Below are 22,711 nucleotides of genomic sequence, written 5' to 3' on the forward strand. Positions count from 1 at the left end.
ATAATAATTTCATATAACAATAAAAATCTCTTATTCTTAAATTTGTCAGTTTTAATAAAACGATACTAATAGATTATAATCAATAATAATATCGACGTATTTAAAAAAAAGTCAAATATTAAAAAAAATTACACGTTATATGATTTTTATTTTAGCACGTGTGAAACCACGGTACATAATATATAAATTATTTTAAATATTGAAGACAATATTAGTGATTTCTAAACGAAAATCTGAAACAGAAAAATCAGAAAAGGAAACGGTCACAGTCCCAGATGTGATCGTTTCCTTTTCTGATTTTTCTGTTTCAGATTTTCGTTTAGAAATCACTAATATTGTTTTCAATATTTCAATATTACAATTTGAGGTTTTACTCAATAAAGTTATTCCGAAAAATAAATAAATTATTTTAGGTTGAATAAATAAATAATTATTACTGAGAAACCTTTGTTTTCTTACATTTTTTTTTAAATAAAAAGTTTACGTAAGACATGTTTTTTTTTACCTTTCCCTTACTGTGCTATAAAAATCCACACGTTCCGGTGCTGTGTAGTCAAAACACATCTCAAAATAAGCGATTTAATATTGGGATAATATGAGTATTCATAGTTAACCGCTTTTGTTTATTATATTTTATATAAAAAGAGATAATAATTGTAGTTTAATTGCTGTTTACATGAAAAAACCATGCAAATGCTAAAAAAACTTGCGAAATGTCCATATCTAACTACGGCCCGCGACCGACTGACGGCCGGCTGGCACAACAGGTGCTGGACGCACACACACAGCTATGCGGTCGTAGGTATCGATGGTCTAAATCAAAATACAACTGCGGACGTGTGGATTTCTGATGTTCCTGCATAGTAAACTAAAGCGGGACATCAATAGCGTGTCATTTCCTCGCACACTCTTCGCGTAGCAGTGTTACGCGGATAATTGTATTGGTGTATTTTTTCCCGATTTTTAATAAAATTCTCTGATTTTTAATTGAATTTGAAAACTATGCAAAATATTATTTTTAAATTCAGTACATAAATGGATAACGGAAGAATTCCTAAAAACTGAACACAGAATTTATTATATTTAAAATATATAGTTATTAAAGTTATTAGAAGCAATGTGTAGTAAATACAAACCACAGATGAGGAAAGGTTAATAATTTTCAAGGCAGTTTTATACCCCAGAAACAGGGTTTTAGATTTTTGAATGCGGCAACACTGGTTCGGCATCTCACGTGCTTTTCTAACATGTTCCTAACCTTACATTTGCTTGCAATGCAGTGATTGTTGCTTCTTTCTATGTAATATTTTGTATTAACTCCAGATAATTGTGGTAAATTTATCTGATTTGAGAGTATGTCAATAATCATCTTGGTTTTATATCAAAGTTCTTAAAATTGCAAGTGCTTCTACTTCCCTAGTGACTTTTCTTTAACACTTTGTAGTTGACAGCTGCGCTTTGCCTTGTACGTAAGTAGTTTCTTGCTCTATTATTGACCAAGTAACAGCTATGATACTTAATTGGTGCTTTTTATTGTTATATTGTTACCTATCAATTCAATTATTCAATTTTTCAATAAAGTCCTAAATCCTGTATCTAAATTCCGCCAATAAACAATTAGATAATGTTAATTAAGTGTTAATCTCAAGTGACCTACCAGGTAAGTATTGTACTGTATATTTTCTCCATAAATAGTTAAGTAAGAACATAGATTATAAGTTTGTACAGCGCCCTTGAGGTGATTTTGCATAAAAACGGCGCTATACAAGTCATCCAATTATTATTATTATTATTATTATCGGTTTTATCAGCATTCGCTAAATAAAACATTCAGTTACCAAACACCAACCAGATTAACATGTGACAGACGAGATTATATGAGTTTGTTCATTGTTGATTTATGGACGCTATGACACATTTATTTTATTTTATTTTATTTATTTGGGAAAATCAACAGATTATTTACATATATAAGAATAAACTAAATAATAAAGATAAAATCCAATAACAGATTTTCACTTAAAATTATAATAATAATAAAAATATTAAAACAAGAAACTAAGGGTTCTGTACCCGTGGCCTGAGAAATTTATAAAAAATACAAAATTGTAAATAATAAATAAAAAATAATAACAGATCTAGGAACACAAATAAATTAAAATTTAAAGTTAACTGATATACTAATATACTAATAACCAGCTAAATTTCAAAAATTTAAATTTAACTGATATACTAATAACCAACTAAAATTCAAAACAAAATGTATTGTAAAATTTCAACACAGCAGCAATCAATAAAAGCACTACACAATAGCAATAATAACAATATAATAAATGTATACCTACAACTAAATTGAACACATGAGTATAAATTGGAAGGTAAGTAACTGGAAAGGATTCAAAGCAATAACATGATAACTTCAAGTAGAATATTTAAAATTATTTAATGTTAGTTATTACATATCTTTTAAAGGTTCCTAAATTACTTGAGAATATGTCCATATCATTAAAATTCTTATTAAATATACTACAGGCTCTGAATATAAACGCATTTTGTCTTATATTAGTAGAACATTTATGGAGATGAAAAAGTGGTTTTTCTCTAGTTCTAACGCTCGGGACTCTAAAATTAATTTCAGACAGAAGGGGAGAACAATCAATAAAGCCATTGATAATTTTATGGAGATATATTATATCTGCGGAGTCTCTTCTAGTTTTTAATGGCTTAAGTCCATAAAGGTCCATCGAGCTGTTTGCGTCAAGGTTTGAATTTAGTTTGAAATTTAAATGATGGACAAATTTTCTTTGGATGGCTTCAATGCGATTTATGTAAATATTATATTGAGGATTCCATATGGGAGAAGCGAATTCAAGATGACTGCGAACATAAGAAAAATACAATATTTTAAGTGTTATGATATTATTAAATTCTTTTCCAATACGGAATAAGAATCCTAGCATTCTAAGGGCTTTCTTAACAATCATATCAATATGAGCCTCAAATGTAAGTTTACTGTCAAGTATAACACCTAGATCACGAATTTGTGTAACTTTTTTGAGTAGTTGGCCAGCTATATGATAATTATGGTCAAACTTAATTTTATTTCTAGTGAAGGTAATTACATAACATTTAGAAGTGTTCATGTTGAGACGATTGCGGATACAATAATCATTAAGCCTATACAGATCTTCTTGTAGTTTAAAGCAGTCAATTATAGAATTAATAGGCAGGAATATTTTCATATCATCAGCGAAAAGTAGAACATTTGCATAATTAAAGCATTTTATAATGTCGTTGATGAAAATTGTAAACAGTAACGGTCCCAGGTGAGATCCTTGGGGCACACCTGAGGGTATATTTACAATCTCAGAGATGAAGCCATTTATTGTTACTCCTTGAGTGCGCCCATTAAGATAGGAGACTAACCATCTATATAAATCCCCATGAATTCCTAAAGCTAGTAATTTGGATAAAAGAAGACTGTGGTCAATGTTATCAAACGCTTTTGAGAAGTCTGTATAGATTACGTCAACTTGGATTTGATCATCCATTGATTTAGTAATATTTTCAATGAAAATGGCAAGATTAGATACAACCGATCTTTTTTTCATAAAGCCATGTTGGTTCACGAGTATTACAGACTCGATGCAGTTATATAGTTGTTCATGAACAATTTTTTCAAAAATTTTACTAAAGATTGGTAAGTAAGATTGGTCGATAGTTCTGGACATCATTTTTAGCCCCAGACTTAAAAACAGGTGTGATGAGAGCACTCTTCCAACGATCAGGAAAGATACCTTCTTTCAATGAGGATTGAAAGAGCAATAATAGGGGCTTCGAGATTACCTTGCTACACATTTTGATAAAGAAAGCCGGAATTTTATCACTACCCGCACCCAGTGAGCTAGAAATAGTATCGATTATTTTTTCTATTTTTTGTTTTGAAACTGATACCGAGGAGATATTAACTTGATTGTCAAAATGATAGTTGGTAGAGTGTACATCGGAAATAGTGTTGTAATTAAAGGTGGAGACGAAATGCTGTGAGAACAGGTTACATATTGCGAAAGGATTTTCAGCAGTCACTTCGCCCAGTTTCATAACATGAGGCAAACCAGAATTATTTCTTTTTCCTTTAACATAAGACCAAAAGTTTTTAGGGTCACGAGATATATTAAGTTCAGCGTTTGTTATAAATTGTTTAAGACATTCTCTAGACAATTTCTTTTGCCTTGATCGAAGGATACAGAATTCATGGTAGTCTAAAGGATTGGACCACCTTTTCCACATTTTAAACACTTTATATTTTTCCTTAGTCAGTTTTATTAGGGCTGGACTAAACCAATAGGGATAAGAATTATTAATATGAACTTCCTTTGACGGGACGTTTAATCGAATGATTTCATATAAAATTGTATAAAAGCGGTCAATAGCAGTATTGGTTGATATGTTTAAAAATTCTGCATCCCAATCAATACTACTAAGGACGTTATTTATTGTTTCATAGTTAGCTTTCCTAAAAAGATTGATTGTTCGTTTGTTGTCCACCATAGGAGTTTCCAGAGATATGTTAATGTCAACAAGAATGCTTTTATGATGTTTACATTCAGGGATGAGATACTGGTCAGTATTTGATACAATTACAGGGATCGAGCTAAAAACAAGGTCTAGGTATGTATGATTATTATTTGGAAAGGTGCAGTACTGTGATAGATCAGTAAATGAAAGAGTGTCAGATAGTTTGGAAATAATTTCAGATTTAGAGCCATTCGTAATTTGCATACTATTACCATTACTTAAAGACCAGTTAATTTGAGGTAAGTTGAAATCACCCGATATGACAAAATGATCATCGTGATGTAGTCCTCGAAGTTCACATAATTTATCCATGAATTCATTTATATTTTGTGAGTGATTGACTCCTGGAGGTATGTAAACACAGCATAAATGAATTTTTATGAAATTATTAATCGTAACAGTCACCCAGGGGCCTTAGCATGAGAAGTCGATATAGCCCTATAGCAATACGATATCGTTAAAATACGTCATCAATGAGCACTTAACGACATATGCTAGCACGATCAAAATATAACAACCGACGATTGTTAAAATTTCTTGTCTATGGTCAAAGTAGCGACGGTATCGTTAAAATTGCGAGCATGAGAATGTATCGATAGGATAACTTCCGACCGACGGTTGCTAAAAGCCCGCCGAATATAACGTGGGGTCTTGAGTGTCAGTTAAAACTTTGGTTGGCTGTCGATATACATATTTTTTTTAATAATGTCGTTCATTATGCAAAATTTCTGGTTCAATGAAAGGAGGCAGGTTAGGGAAGATCGTAGGATTGAAAGGCGTCTTTTACGCGATCAATTGAATCCGTTCGAACTTGCAGAGACGGAATTCAGACAATTGTTTCGAATATCTCGCATTATGGCTAGAGATCTCATTGATGAATTAACTCCTTTTCTAGTGTCAAAAAATACATTAGGACTTCCAGTATACATTAAAGTGAGAGTATTAAACATTATTGATATCTTAGTAAAACAAAAACACAATATAAATCTATCCACCACTGGAACGACCACGTGAAATAAATAAATTTGTTTCGATTGCTGATGATAATTTTTCACAATAAAGTGATTAAAATGATCAAAAGTGAAGTTTGTTAATTAGTTGTATTATTTATGATGTTGACAGATACTCGCACCCATCAGCTTCTTTGCTACAGGGAGCTACCAACGTGGAGTAGGCCAAGATCACTTCTTGGCGATAGGGCAAACTACCGTTAGCAAGTGCATAAAACTGTTTATGAAAGCAGTTTTAGAACATCTGTACAGAAGATGGATACATTTTCCGGCTACAAATGAAGCCCGCAAGCAAGTAGAGAGTAGTTTTAGGGAAAAATTAAACTTTCCACATGTTCTGGGATGCATCGATTGCACCCACATCGCCATCGTCACCCCTTCCAGACACGAGGAGCAGTACAAAAACCACAAAGGATTTTATTCGCTGAATGTTCAAGTGGTAAATATTTTTTCAGAAATAAAACAGCCGGATTGTTGTTTTCAAATTTTATTGAAGGTTTTTTATGTTTGATAAACAGGTCTGCGATGCTACGTTGAAAATATTGAGCATCAACACACGCTTCCCAGGTACTGTCCATGACCAATTCATTTGGAATAATAGTTTAGTCAAAACTGAAATGAACAGACTATACAATCAGAGAATTGGGACATATTTCTTGCTAGGTATGTATTTCAACAACTCATTTTAAAAAAAGGCAAAAAAATTATAACTTAGTAGTTATATGTACCTATTATAATGGGTGTTTTGTTTCAATCAGGCGATTCTGGATATACACTCGAGCCTTATCTGATGACACCAATATTGAATGCAGTCGAGGGGAGTGCCCAATACAGATACACAAAGGCGCACTGTGAGGCGAGATGTTCCATAGAACGCCTATTTGGGGCATGGAAGGCTATATTCCGTTGCCTCAGGAAAGACAGAGTTCTCCATTATGAGCCCGATGCTGCTGGTCAAATAATTATTACTTGTGCTATACTATACAACATGATGAAGCACTATAAGTCAGTTTCCTTGTTGAACTATATGCATTTAAAAAAGTAAGGCAACAGTACAAAATATTAATAAATTGTTCTCTATTTTCAGATTAACAGACTATTATAATGATAATGTAGAGTTAAGAGAGGTTGAGCTGCTGCACCAGCCTGAAGATGTCAGCAGGGTTGTTGCAGCCCGCAGAGTGAGAGACGAACTAGTGCGAAAGTACTTCTCCCACGAATGATAATATATTAAACAAGGAAACTGACTTATAGTGCTTCATCATGTTCAAACATTGTATCGTATGTACCTACATTGTAAAAACAATTCACGCCTCATAGAGACATTGCAAGAGTTTGAAGAACTGCTACTAATCAAGTATACATATATGCAAAGCGCTGCATGCAATATTTCTCAAAAAGAACTTCAATAGTACTTTAAAACACTGTATTGTATGTACCAACACTGTAAAAACAATTCACGCCTCACAGAAACATTGCAAGAGTTTGAAGAAATGCTACTAATCAAATATACATGTATGCAAAGCGCTGCATGCAATATTTCACAAAAAGAACTTCAATAGTACTTTAAAACATTGTATTGTATGTACCTACATTGTAAAAACAATTCACGCCTCACAGAGACGTTGCGAGAGTTTGAAGAACTGCTACTAATCAAGTACATATTCATATATGCAAAGCGCTGCATGCAATATTTCACAAAAAGAACTTCAATAGTACTTTAAAACATTGTACTGTATGTACCTACATTGTAAAAACAATTCACGCCTCACAGAGACGTTGCGAGAGTTTGAAGAACTGCTACTAATCAAGTACATATTCATATATGCAAAGCGCTGCATGCAATATTTCACAAAAAGAACTTCAATAGTACTTTAAAACATTGTATTGTATGTACCTACATTGTAAAAACAATTCACGCCTCACAGAGACGTTGCGAGAGTTTGAAGAACTGCTACTAATCAAGTACATATTCATATATGCAAAGCGCTGCATGCAATATTTCACAAAAAGAACTTCAATAGTACTTTAAAACATTGTACTGTATGTACCTACATTGTAAAAACAATTCACGCCTCACAGAGACGTTGCGAGAGTTTGAAGAACTGCTACTAATCAAGTACATATTCATATATGCAAAGCGCTGCATGCAATATTTCACAAAAAGAACTTCAATAGTACTTTAAAACATTGTATTGTATGTACCTACATTGTAAAAACAATTCACGCCTCACAGAGACATTGCAAGAGTTTGAAGAACTGCTACTAATCAAGTATATGTATATGCAAATTGCTGCATGCAATATTACACAACAAGTACTTTAAAATAGTGTATGTATCTAAATTGTAAAAAAATGACATTTGTTGTTGAGTATCACTTTTTCACAAGAAACATAAAAATTATGAACATACAAAACGTTAATAAAAATAAAGATTTAACACAAAAAATATACAAAAAACTTATTACCTTGAAAATTATAAAAAAAACTAATCGTATTCATCCTCTGACTCCAACTGCAACGTATAGTTGGGCGAGTGAGCAAATGATGTTGACGGTTGTTTCGATGGTTGAGTTCGTCTAGAATTAGAAATGTTTTATTAGAGATCTTATTCATTCTACTTTCATCGTACCTCCTAGCTGGACTGCTTGCCTCTCCAAGGACAATTGTTAATAATCGTGTTCCATCCCTTGTGAACATACTTCGCAATCTCTCAAGTGACATATTAAATAATGCAATATTTAATTTAATTTGTTCAGTTTTGTACATTAAATGTTTTTAAAAGCCTGTATAGATGTATAGCAAATAAATACCTCGCCAACTGTCGTTGGAGTAAACAAACCCTTTCACGTTCCACTGCCGTGTATCTCTGAAACAAGAGATGATAATTCATTAATTTACTAACTTAATTTACCTTCTATAGTAAATTAGTTATTAGTGCCAGTGAGACGAGACCAGAAAAGCACCATGTCTATGTAGACACTGTATCTTGCCCGGTCTCGAGGTGCCCTGACAAATAATTACAAAAAGGAACAGGAAATACCTCAAAAATGTCAGCAAATCGATCCATTGAACTCTGAAATGATAAATAACAACTCATTAATTTAATTTAAATAACAATAGGTAGTCGACATACTAAAAGGAAGATTATAAATTAATTTATTCATTTTGAATTTCTCGCCAAGCTGGATTTTACATGTTTATTATTTTTTTTTAACACAAAGAATATCTAAACAAACAGATCAATAAAAACTCCACCGCGCAAAATGGAAAAATAGTACATTGGGAATAGTACAATAAATAAATGAAATAAGTCAAAGCTGGGCATTTTATTTTGTTCTACTAAGATTTAATTCTAATTTAAAAGTACAGTGCCACACTTATAAGTTGAACTTACTCACACTTATAAATTGAATGAATTTAAACATGAATTGACGCTATTTCTTTATATTTTAATCTGGCAACTTACACGTGTAGCGCTGTATTTGGGAGTGATTCGAAGAGAAATAGGAAATACCTTAAAAATATTGGAGAAATTATTAATAGCTCCCACAAGCTCCTTGGATGATTTGTTGCTAGCCTCCTGCGCCATCACCATCCGAACCCCCACATCTGGCTTGTCAGTTAGCTTCCTCTTCTTGCTCGGGCGAGAAGGGGAAGCTAACTGCGCCGTCTGGAAATCTGTGGGCCCTTCTCCAACTTCATCGGAATACTGTAAAACACACAAATAATTTTCATTGATAATGAAAGATCAACTAAATTTTGACAGAATATATTATATTAACATTTTAAGACATTAGTGACCTCAACATCCTGCATTATGAGTTCAGGTCCATCTCCTATACAGCTTTCTGGAAGTCCGCTGCCCTCAGAACTGGCTCTGCCGATGATGTTGATGACCTTCTGTGTCAGGTCAGTTAACACCGGTATCTCGGCAGTGTTTCCAGTCGTGAGGGCAGCTCGCTTGGCATCGGCGTTTTGGGCGCGCGATTTGCATTTTAAGTCACGCCATGTCTGTAAAATGTAAAAATAATGTCAGGTTAAAAGTGATTTACGGTCTTATATCAAGTGTCTCGATGATAGATTATATTAGAAGGTCAGCAAAGTTTGCTGCAACCAGTTTGTATAGGTAGGTACAAATACTCACTGTTTTCCACTGCTCGGCTGACTTAGGAGGACCCAATTCTGCCAGTTGTTCCGCCAAATTACGCCACATCTCCTTATTTTTTTGGGAACCCTGAGGTCCCACAAACCTTCCAGCCGCGAACTCCGAATGGTCAGCCATATAGCTGGTTAACAAATCCATTTGACTGGTCGTCGACCTTACTCTCTTCCTGAAATCATAATATCAGCATTTTGAATATCTTAAAATACTGCGTATGATTGAAATATTAGTAAAAATAACTTCAAAATTTTGACACAATAGAATGTAAGTATATCTCTTTGATAATAATGGAAATTCTTTCACATAAAAAGATAAATAAATAACTTACCCAGCTACCATTGCTTGCGACATCGTAAAATATTAAAACAAACACGGCGGTTAAAATGGTCACGCTTGAAATCTGACGTTTGACGTCTATTCAATTCATAGACAATTCCGTCCCAGTATTGCCAGCGTATATCGATTTGTATTTATTGCCTTATCGATGTCGTTAGAGTTATCAATAGCATTCTCATGCTAGGGAAGTCGTTATAAAATGGTCGGTAGATACGCTTAGCAATCCGATATCGTTAAGTTCGATCGATTCTCATGCTAAGGCCCCAGATGTCTTCAGCATTCGTGTTAAAATCAGATAAACACAAAACAAGTGATAAGTTAGTTCATCTCGTTTCTCAGTCACGCTAATTAAGACGTCTCTTGACTTGCATTTACCCTCAAGGTCAAACATAACATAGACATAACCAAGTTTTTTTTTTCTTCTTAAACTTTGTTCATGCCTCGGAAATCGAAAATGTTGTTAGCTAGTAATAATATTTACAGAGAAGAATTTTCCTTATAAATAACCCGTTTTTTGAATAAATATAAAATAAAACGTATGTATTATTAAAAAAAAAAGTAGCAACAATAATAATTATTATTATTGTTATTTTATATAATTTCTTATGCTTGGAAAACGAATAGTACAAATGTTTTGCGCAAATTGGTCAACGACTGGCTCCTTGATTTAGGGAGGGTAAAAAGTGAAGATTTGTTGATCAATTGATAATCTCATTATAAAAAATTATAAAAAATATACATGTAAATTATTGTCAAAACACTGATACATAATTTTTTTAAGTCCAATAAATACAAAAACACATTTTTATCACCTCTGAACACAATTGTCTATTCTGTATTTATCTATACATTATTTATCAATGCCATCGATTATTTTCTAATCACCCAACTATATTATAAACTTATAAACTACCCTTCCCATTTTTTCTACCTTACAACTCCTGTGGTGATCTGTCTTTTTATTACTACTATCTGGCTGTTCTTTACTTTACCGGTTTTGTTTTATATTAAGTGCTAAATTATAATATGAACTAAACTTGTCAATTTGACTGGCCTAAAACAGGATCCATTCCTAGTTGGCTAGTCAATGTTTCCCCATGTTTTATTGTATGATTTAAATGTGAAATAAATGAATTTTTATATTTAATATTATGATTATTTAATATTATTATTATTATTTAATTTTTATTCCAGGATGTGACAATAATTGGATGACTTGTATAGCGCCGTTTTTGTGCGAAATCTCCTCAAGGGTGCTGCCCAAGTAGAGTGTTTAATTTTTTACCTACAATATATCAAATGTAATCAGTTATTACATCTGCCCTTTCCGAAACTTAGGCTAAAAAAGGAGGTAGCGCAACTCGACGCAATACTCCAAAACGATTTTTCACAAAAACGGCGCTATACAAATTATCCAATTATTATTATTATTATTATTATTATTATTAATCACCATAATTTTTTTAAAGTTTATATGAAAATGGTCATTTGTTTTTTTGTATTTAAAAATAACCATTACAATTCTATTAATAATAATTATTACACATTTTTGTGTTTAGTAATTTTATTTTTCTCGAACCTTAAACACCACTTTAATTTAGTTTTTATTATTAAAATGCCTTAGCAATAATTCCTTTTCCCTATTGTACTTTGAAGACTATCTATATTATAAAACCGCTGAAAAGAAACTTTCCTAAAAACTTGGCTTAAAGTGTTTTACCAAAACACATCATATTTATTATACTACAAAATATGATGAGACAACTGGGTTGACCCACGCAAAACTACACCAACCTCAAATTTAAAATTCTGTTCTTACTGTTACGCAATCAAATTGAACTAATTATTTTATATTTAACCGTTACAATTGTGTCTTATTATCAGCTGAGACCAGTTACTATCACATAAGAGAACTCTATCACAGCAGTGCCATGGATTTTCCCAATTCAGAGAGTGTTTCCATCAAGACGGAACCAGGATCCGAGGGAGAAGGCGCATGTTTAATGCCGTATATGGATATAGACATCCACCTTCCGGATGTAAAGAAGGAATGTTTGCAGTATGCTGAGAGTGATCAGCCAACTAGTAAGTTGCATTAAGTATATTATCACAAAGGTGTTTCAGATGAGCGCAGTCACGACAGTTGCTTGTTTTCTACTTAATAAACTTGTTGTCCATCGGTTCTTGAAATGTTACCTTAGAAATATTGCTTTATTTATTTATTTTTATTTAAGTACATAAAACAGGCATGGTGATCAAAAATTTACATACATGGATGTTTAAATACATAATAATAACAAAAATAGTAACAAAAGGAAAATGTAGGTAATATTTACGGGAAACTGGAAAGATGGAAAGCTTTACGGAAAACTGTCGAACCAAGACCCAAAGTCGAATTCCAATTCCTCAAGCACCTCATCACATTTAAGCATTTAAATTTAACATCTCACGTTATCTACTACAAATATCATGTCGGTTCATAAGATAACGCGTGTAAGTTTTATTTATTATTATGAAATTAGTCTCTATTGTTTATATCTCTATTATGATTTGATTTATATCCACAACCTCTATCCGCGGCTATTAATATACTGTTTTGTAAATTTTTCGTTTTATATATTCTTTTGTATTGTATAAATTTTTTATTTCATATTCCTCCCTCACAAATTTACTTATTCCATATTATGCTGTCTCAGTAGAGGTAAAGTCATAAGGAGGAAATCCATAATTGGTTTTATTTTACTATATAATACTTATGTACAAACGGAATTAATTTTTATTTATTTATTTATTTTTTTAATGTAAACTGTCGATTTCCCGAATATGATCAAATGATGCGGAATTCATTATTGGATTGATTTAAAAAAAATTGACATTCCATGTGAAATTTCTCAAGAATATAATGATTCGATAAAACCAACCAAAAGTGTTATTTCACGTCATTTTTAGAAATTAAAGTCAGACTTTCTGATCCCCCTTTTTCGTGTTTTCTCAATGGCATATTTAGCTTAACGTTAACGTTTATCCTGACTACGAAACCGTTGCTTTTGAAATGTGTCTTATTTAAGGATTGATTTTTGTGGTCAAATATGTTAAATTTTCATTTTGTTGAACTCTCTCGGAAAGTGAATTAACGTAAACAATTCAATTCCTTTTTTGTACTTATCAAATGTAATGTACCATTTAAATATTTACATGATGCTACATTAATTACAAACCACCATTAAATAGCACCGACAACAACCAAACTTTTTACTTTTTTTCCCTCAACATTGTAATTGTGTATAAGTGTATTGTTATTTGTTATTGCAGGTAACATTAATGTGGAGACTGTCCCCATTAAGACAGAATCAGGACTCCGAGAAAAAGGTGGAGGGGGAATCCCTTATACGGAAATAGACATAGACTTGCTGGATGTTAAAAAGGAATGCTTAGAGCACTCTGAAAGTTTTACCCAGACTGGAGGTAAAACCGATTTTAATTCGTCTGAATTTGGTTAAATTGTTTTCGGTTATCATTTTGCATTCCTTTTTCTTTCAGATTCAATAACGGACACGAAGGGGAGTGGAGAAAAACTTTATTCGTGCTTCTATTGTAACTACTCTTGTTCACGCAAGTTAGCGTTAGCACTGCACGTACGCACACATGGAGTAAAACCTTTATCATGTTCTGACTGCAACTATTCGTGTTCTCAAAAAGGACATTTAAAAAGTCACATGCGTACTCATACTGGAGACAATCGTTTTTCATGTTTGGAATGCAAGTTTTCATGTTCTGAAAAAGTATCCTTAAATCGTCACATGCGTACTCATGCTGGAGAAAAACCTTATTCATGTTTCGACTGCAACTATTCATTTTCTGGAAAGAGAAATTTTCAACGTCACATGCTCACCCATTCTGGCGAAAAATCTTATATGTGTTCTGTCTGCAACTATTCATGTTCTGTAATGGGGAATTTAAATTGTCACATGCGTACTCATACTGGAGAAAAACCTTATTCATGTTACGACTGCAACTATTCATGTTCTGTAATGGGGAATTTAAATCGTCACATGCGTACTCATACTGGAGTTAAACCTTTTTCATGTTTGAGATGCAATTTTTCATGTTCTGAAAAAGTATCCTTAAAACGTCATATGTTTACCCATACTGGAGAAAAACCTTATTCATGTTCCGACTGCAACTATTCATGTTCTCGTAAGGATTCTTTAAAACCTCACATGCTAACCCACACTAGAGAAAAACCTTTTTCATGTTCTGACTGCAACTATTCGTGTTCTCAAAAAGGACATTTAAAAAGTCATATGCTTATTCATACTGGAGAAAAATCTTATTCTTGTTCTAGCTGTAACTATTCATTTTCCCGAAAAAATTATTTAAAATCTCACATCCTAACCCACACAAGAGAAAAACCTTTTTCATGTTCTGACTGCAACTTTTCGTGTTCTCAAAAAGGAAATTTAAAAAGTCACATGCTTACTCATACTGGAGAAAAACCTTATTCTTGTTCTAGCTGTAACTATTCATGTTACCGAAAGGATTATTTAAAATTTCACATGCTAACCCACACCAGAAAAAAACCTTATTCTTGTTCCTATTGTGAATATTCATGTTCTCAAAAGGTACATTTGAAACGTCACACGCTTTGTCATACTAGATTATAAAAGCTTGTTTATATTATGTTCCCGAAAGGAATATTTAAAACCTCGCATGCTAACCCCCTCTAGAGAAAAACCTTTTTCATGTTCTTACTGCAACCATTCATCTACACGTAATGCATAGTTTAAAACGTCACATGTTTACGCATACTGGAGAAAAACCTTATTCTTGTTCTAGCTGTAACTATTCATGTTACCGAAAGGAATATTTAAAACCTCACATACTTACCCACACCAGAGAAAAACCTTTTTCATATTCTGACTGCAACTTTTCGTGTTCTCAAAAAGGAAATTTAAAAAGTCACATGCTTACTCATACTGGAGAAAAACCTTATTCTTGTTCTAGCTGTAACTATTCATGTAACCGAAAGGATTATTTAAAATTTCACATGCTAACCCACACTAGAGAAAAACCTTATTCTTGTTCCTATTGTGAATATTCATGTTCTCAAAAGGTACATTTGAAACGTCACACGCTTTGTCATACTAGATTATAAAAGCTTGTTTATATTATGTTCCCGAAAGGAATATTTAAAACCTCGCATGCTAACCCCCTCGAGAGAAAAACCTTTTTCATGATCTTACTGCAACCATTCGTCTACACGTAATGCATAGTTTAAAACGTCACATGTTTACGCATACTGGAGAAAAACCTTATTCTTGTTCTAGCTGTAACTATTCATGTTACCGAAAGGAATATTTAAAACCTCACATACTTACCCACACCAGAGAAAAACCTTTTTCATATTCTGACTGCAACTATTCGTGTTCTCAAAAAGGACATTTAAAAAGTCACATGCTTACTCATACTGGAGAAAAACCTTATTCTTTTTCTAGCTGTAACTTTTCATGTTCCCGAAAGGATTATTTAAAACCTCACATGCTAACCCACACTAGAGAAAAACCTTATTCTTGTTCCTATTGTGAATATTTATGTTCTCAAAAGATACATTTGAAACGTCACACGCTTACTCATACTAGATTATAAAAGCTTGTTCATATTCCAACTGTAGTTAAGTAATGTAAAACAATAACATTACCTAGTAATTGTACGCTTCTGCCAGTATTATTTGTTCAACCCGGCCCCGTGCTTATCAGGTCATTCCGGCCTGAGATGGCGTTTGAGGTAAACAGTTCGCCAACACAAGTATGTTGATCCTTTAACCCGCGACGCACCATTTATTTTCATTCTTTGTCATCTGGAAAGCCATTTTATAAATTATCCACCGCGTATTTAATGGATTGCTTATCTTTACCATGCAGTTGTGTAAATTGTGTTGGTTACTGTTACATTTTGTCAAATTCTGAGTTATTTTAAAATCATTCTTAGATCAAAAAGTTGAATAATTTGTAGGAAAAACAAATATTCTCCTATTGAAAAAAAAAACTGTTTAACATTGGAATTTTGAAAAATGTTAGTCATCTGTTTTTTCTTCTCTCATCATGTAGAATCAACTCCTGAAGTTAGCACGCTTTTCCCCCGGAAACCTTATATATATATTTATCGGATATGACAGTAAAGAAATTCGGAACATAATAAATGAGATCTCAGAAAAAAAAACCTCTCGCAATATTCAATCGCCGAATGTTATCGGGAAAATATCTTAGTCTATGACGACCCAAAAACCTAAGCAGATCATGCCAAACATTAGTTAAGTAATATCGGAACGAACACAGCCAACAAAATCCTAAAAGCCACTAATAAAACTCAGAATCTCCTAACCACACGGGTAAAATAACAGAACTCTCCTAACCCCACACCCATATCCCCACGTAGGTCGTGTACGTCTCTAATTTATGTTAAAATTAATAAGTGACAGATGGTCGTTACATTCGATGTCATTGTTTAAAATTCTATGTATAAATGTTCAATCAGATTCTCACTACCCATCTGTTATGAAATATTATTTCATAAACTCAAGTAGGCTCAGGTAGGCTAATTTCGATAGGGTAATAAATTAATTATGTTTCTTGACAGGCAACACAGAGATGAGCGGTCGGTAGAAAGGGGGGGGGCGTTTCCTCACTCTTGTTATAGATCCGGCGGGACCCCGGTTCCGTAACGACAGTCGCGGAGATTATTAATTTAAAAACCGGATTACAGAACTTAATACAGTCAATAGTGAATCGATAGATTTTTACCCTGATGGGTTTGTTATTTTAAATATCCAACATGATATTGGAGTTATCGAGAAAGTGCGTGTTTCACATTTTAAAGCCATAACGGCGACATTTTGATCAGCATGTAGTATCGTCATATCGTCATATCGTATTTTTATTTCTGTCATTCTGACGTTTCAAAATACTAGGCATGACAAACGTTTATTTACATTGCTATGTCAATCAATAAATAACAGCTGATTTCAGAAATTTGTCATACAATACAATGTTTATTAAATGTAATATCTACATACTATCTTCATATCACAACCTATAAAATAACTGTCAAACTGGTACAAACCAAATATATCTTTCACCTGCTATATGAAGTGCTATATGATGATAGCACGGCAACTTTTTATTTGGTCTATTAAAAAAAAAGCAGATCAATCAAAAAATATTCTCCAGTACTGACATCTTTGAATTTATATATGCAACTAACATTACAAGAATGATTCGAAACCTAGCTGAATTATTTGGTTCGCGACACTGTTGTGTACCTACACATATGTTTGTTTTTTTTTAATTACATATGTGATTTACCAAACTTCTATCTAAATTCAAAATAATTGAAATCAATCATATTCAAGACAATCTTGAAAAATCGAAAGCGAATTTTATATTAAATATAATTTTAATTTGAAACGAATATTTGCTATTATTTTATAAAATGTAATTACGACATTCCAAGAATTCCTTTTGTTCACGATGTACTTGTCTGTCAGCGGCAACGAAATAAATTATTATTAAATAATTGCTATTCAACATTTACGAGGATTATAATGCATTTTCTAAAAATAGACTTGTTTACGATAAGCCTAATTGACTAGCATTATTATTATTAATTTAAAATCAGAAATAATGTTCACTTATTCTAATAAGAATAATTCACCGGAGTATTTTTTTAAAATACCAATCGGTATCTACATATTAATCGACAGTGGGATAAATTATTAATCGACAGTGGTCTCGATTATTAATCGACAGTGGTTTCGATTATTATCGATTTTTTTTTTCTCTTCTCATCTCTTTTATAATATTATTTTTTTTTAAAGAAAACAGGTATTACGAATTAAAAAAAAAAAATATTTATTTTTTAATTTAACATTTTTTTTTGGAATTAAATTTTTTTTTTCTAGAAATTGAATATTAACTAAAAGCCTCAAGATGTTGTCACCTATACCAAATATTAATAATTCATCAAAAGAGGAACTAATCGTAGAGCTGACATCAAGAAACATTATACCAACAACTACTTTCGAAAGTTTACGTAAACAGGCGCGTGATTTTAATAAAAAACTGAACAAATCCACACCTGTTGACTCAGAATTAATCGACACGGATTCTGAAGGGGAAACACAGGGACCGTATAAAATTATTAAACATACAAAAATTATTTACAAAGAACCCACAATAACAAACGTCGATAATTGGAAACTTAAATTTGATGGAAAAACAAATGTTAGAGAATTTCTTCTTCTTCTAAACGAGAAATGTAGAATCAAGAATGTCTCACACGAGAATTTAGTACGCGTTTTTCCGGAATTATTAGAAAGTGTTGCCTTATTATGGTTCAGATCCATTTATCGTGAAGATTTACAGTGGGACGAACTGTCGAAGTTATTGATAAAACAATTTGAAGGTAATGACTTACAGACAGACATGAAAATAAAATTGTTTAATATGAGACAGCCAAAGGACATGTCAGTGTTAGAATTCACATTAAATATGAAGGCGTTAAATAACATGCTGGACGCGAAATTACCAGATAATGAATTACTTAAACTTGCAAAAAAAGCTTTATCTCGCAAATATACAAATCTTTTAGTTTCTAGGGACATTGATACTTTTGAGCAATTAACCACACATGCCGGAAACCTTGAATCATTTTTAACATTAGACCAAGAATTTGCGTCTTCGTCTTTAGGTTTCGGAAGATCGGAAAATAAAAAGGCTTACGATAAAGGAGAACAGCAGGTTCCCTTTATTACAACAAATAATAATAATTATTATTTATTTCGACTACCATAATACGGGCGTGTGTCTAGTGTGGTAGTCGAAAAGCATGTAAAAACTGTACACATTAATATTTCATGAATAAAGGAAAAAAAAAAAAAAAAAAAAAATTGTAGACGCCCGTCGTACAATTTCAAACCACCGGTTGATAATAATAATAATAATAATTACAGGCAGCCGTCTTATAATCCAAGACCACCTATTGAACAAAATAAAAATAATAATCTTTATCATTCAGAACGCAATCGTGGTGTTCACAACACACAACACCCTTCTTATGAAGAACAGAGCAAGTCTAGAACTTTCACGAGGAAAGTTACTTGCCAATTTTGTAATATTCCTGGTCACTCTATTGATAATTGCAGAAAAAAGGCTGCGTTACCAAATAAATCCCGCGTTGGAGCACTTAATAATTCAGGATTAGGAAAATCAAAAAACTAGATGGGGGTCAATCTCGCCATGCCCCTTCCTGTCGCGAAAGGAAGAGGGAGTGGGAGCGTTGACTCCGTCTGGTTCACCAGTTCCTTTCGGTTCCTTCGTCCGAGGTAGTGGGCCCATTGCCACGGGAGGCGGAAACTGGAAAGGATGGTCGACCGTATGCTCGTATAAATATATTTAATGATTATTTTGATGCTTTGTTAGATAGTGGTGCATCTCTCTCGTGCTTGGGAGGAGACACCCATAAAATTTTTGTAAATTTAGGTATAGTATTAGATAATGTTAGAATTAGTGTTACGACAGCTGATGGAACGGCTCAGCCTGTCTTAGGGACAATGACGCTGCCGGTGATGTACAAGTCCATTACAGAGGAAGTTTTATTTTACGTCATCCCGTCATTGTCTCCAAATTTTATATTAGGAATAGACTCTTGGATGCAATTCCGCATCGCACCGGAGTTGTTTTCAAGAGCTAGTCAACCATCTTCGGAAGGCAAGATTAATGGGTTGCGGGCTATTAGGCCAGCCTCATCATTATCTCCGTCAGAGAATCGGGCTCTCTGCGGTGATCGATAAATTTAAATCCATTTCTTTTGAAGAACGCGGACTAGGTTTGACACATTTGGTCAAACATAGAATTGTTACCACAGGACCTTGCTGGAAGGGACTGGCCATCCTTGCCGAAGTACTCGGAATAAAACGTAAATAGTTTCATTTGTTATTTTTGTAATGTTCGGATTTTCACAGCCGGTCTGATCAACCGAGTTGGGAAACTCCAGCATTCTAGACAGACTTTGGTCCTGTCATACGTCCATTTTGTTAAAATCACTTAAGTAAACCGCGTGGGCGTGTAATGTGATTCAAATTGTTGCCACGACAAAACTTTTATATTATATATGTTATAAAACATTTATTTTTCGACTCTAGTTATGATACTCGAGTTGATTATTTCATATTATTCAAATACTACTATTTTTTCTACTTTATGTACCTTATTGCACGGTTCGGCCAAGCAGATGAAAGCAAGTAAAAAAAAAAAAAAAACTATTTTATATATGTGTTTTAGTTTGTAAACTTGAAATACTCGTTGACAACCACCTACTGTCAACTTGCGTTTCAAGCCCACTTGTTTACATTATGTTTAGTATGTAAGTAAGATTGGTTATGGTTGGAATAACCCCTGGATTGCACAGATGTATTGGTCTAGACATCTTTGCACTCTAAAGTATAACCAGATTTTCATTGTTTTTTTATGTTACTCTTCTTTATATTCAAAATACAAATGTCCATATTTTCTAATAAATTAATTGGTAACTAAGAAAGTTTCCCTAAATAATATATTAAATTAAATATCTGTTCTTATATACATACTGTTCAACTTGTTGTTGAGAGCACAATTACATTAAAATGTTTATTTAATTGATAATAGATTGCATGTTTTACCGATTACACCATAATTTTTATCATGGATGTATACTATAATACTAGCGCCTTTCCTATTGGTTAGGTTGTTGACATTCCTTATGGATTACCCTAGCTTACACTCCTGCGAGCGTGTAAAGACTTACGATTTCTTAAGAACATTCTGAGATTTGCATTATTACAATGTTTCTTTTTATGTAAAACTACTCTGTGAAAACTCACCCAAAGGACCGATTTAGGTAGAATAGGAAAGCTCTTAGAAGCGAACATTTTTCTTTCTCCTAAAAGGACGTAGATTCAGTGAAGTGAGGGCTGCTTGCACCCTAAAGTGTTGCCTAAATGGCTTTCTAGAACCCTACCTTGGGTCAGTGATGCTATGATGCATATAGTGTATAATTGATGTGCTAGACACACATAGGTATAATTTAAAATTAAGAATGTGTTGTCCAAAGAATAGTGTTTAGACTTATAAAACTAATGATGTTTATGCTGTAGATGTAACGTTAACGGTAGTCCAAGACATAAGTCAGATAATCTTCACCCAGTATTTTCAATGCTGCGGGTGTTGACGGACCCCGTTCACGGAACATTGGTTCACGGAACATTGGTTCACCTTGTTCTTTAGGTTAAGTTGCCTTAATTTTAAGTTTTTGGTCTTGAATGACGGCGTTGTTTTTATTTTATTTATTTATTGCATCTCACTATATATAAAACACATTTTTTCTCATAAAAATCAACCTCACTAGGACTGAGCCTGTATCGAGGTTAACAATTTACATTAGAGTGAAGCAAACATAAGAGTTATCACAAACATAAAGTAATTCTACATACAAACACAAAATATTTCAAAATTAAAGAAAAAATAAGTATTAGATGTGTTACCAGATGGGTAATTTGACAGTATATTCTAACAATATTTTAACCATAACTAATCATTATTCAAAAGAATAAGCAAAGTAGATGATAAAGACAGATAGGGTGACATTCAGTTTTAGTAAATGGGACTTATATAAAATGTTATTATTTGAGAAAGGACAAGGATGAAAAAATATTAAGACAGTCGTCTGTCAATACAAAAATCTTAATTAAATTTTTAAATTTAACTAAGGAATTGGTAGACTTAATATGATTTGGAAGAATATTAAACATAAGTGGTGCCTGATATAAATAATTTCTTTGACCAAAAGAAGTTTTAGTATGTGCAGCCACAAAGTTCAATGTAGAGCTAATTCTAGTTGTCCGCATTTTTTGTGTTCTTTCAGCAAATTTAATATTGATAAAAAATCGACAAAGTATTTGAGTGATATATAGCTGTTTTATACACATAACATTACATTCCTTATAAAGTAGGTTGTATGGATAACAGAATTTTTTTTTGTACATTACTTTAAGGATCAATTTTTGAGAAATATTTAGTGGTTCAACATTGGACTTAAGACATGATCCCCAGCATACTATGTTATAAGAAAGTCGAGATTGGACTAAAGCAAAATAGACAGTTTTTAATTTATCTTTGTCCAATATGTGTCGCAGTTCTTTAAAAATAAATGTAAGTCTCCTGATATTCTTTGTTAACATATCGATATGGTCATTCCATCTTAAAAATTTATCAATCTTTACACCTAGATACATGATACAATCTACACTTTCCAAGGGGTGGCAATTACAATTACAATTTAGCAGAAAATTATTTATAATTAGATTATGAGTGTCAGAAGGCTGACTTTTTGATGATATACTAAATGTCACATATTTAGTTTTTATTGTATTCAAAGTTAAGATGTTATTATTCAGCCAACTCTTTACTGCTCTTAATCCTAAGTCACATTTGTTAAAAGCATCTCTCCAGGTTTTACCTTCAAATATTAAAGCAGTATCGTCTGCGAAACTAACAATGTTACCTGGAATATATAAATTACACAAATCATTA

The 22,711-nt window shown here is 32.7% G+C and overlaps 1 protein-coding gene across 1 annotated transcript; it reads right to left on the minus strand.

The window, feature by feature from the left end:
* Positions 1–6,399: 6,399 nt before the first annotated feature.
* LOC149413938 (uncharacterized) lies at positions 6,400–10,265 on the minus strand. Its single transcript, XM_089644350.1, has 8 exons — positions 10,081–10,265; positions 9,735–9,921; positions 9,392–9,601; positions 9,105–9,299; positions 8,631–8,663; positions 8,401–8,456; positions 8,056–8,166; positions 6,400–6,535 (listed from the first exon to the last, which is right to left on the minus strand). Exons 1-7 carry the CDS (start codon positions 10,101–10,103, stop codon positions 8,076–8,078), a joined length of 795 nt encoding a protein of 264 aa, XP_089500476.1. The 5' UTR covers positions 10,104–10,265; the 3' UTR covers positions 6,400–6,535; positions 8,056–8,075.
* Between the last annotated feature and the right edge of the window lie 12,446 nt (positions 10,266–22,711).

Source organism: Hesperophylax consimilis, chromosome 20 (genome assembly GCF_061612785.1).
Source record: "Hesperophylax consimilis isolate HC1 chromosome 20, BYU_Hcon_1.0, whole genome shotgun sequence".
NCBI lineage: Eukaryota > Metazoa > Arthropoda > Insecta > Trichoptera > Limnephilidae > Hesperophylax > Hesperophylax consimilis.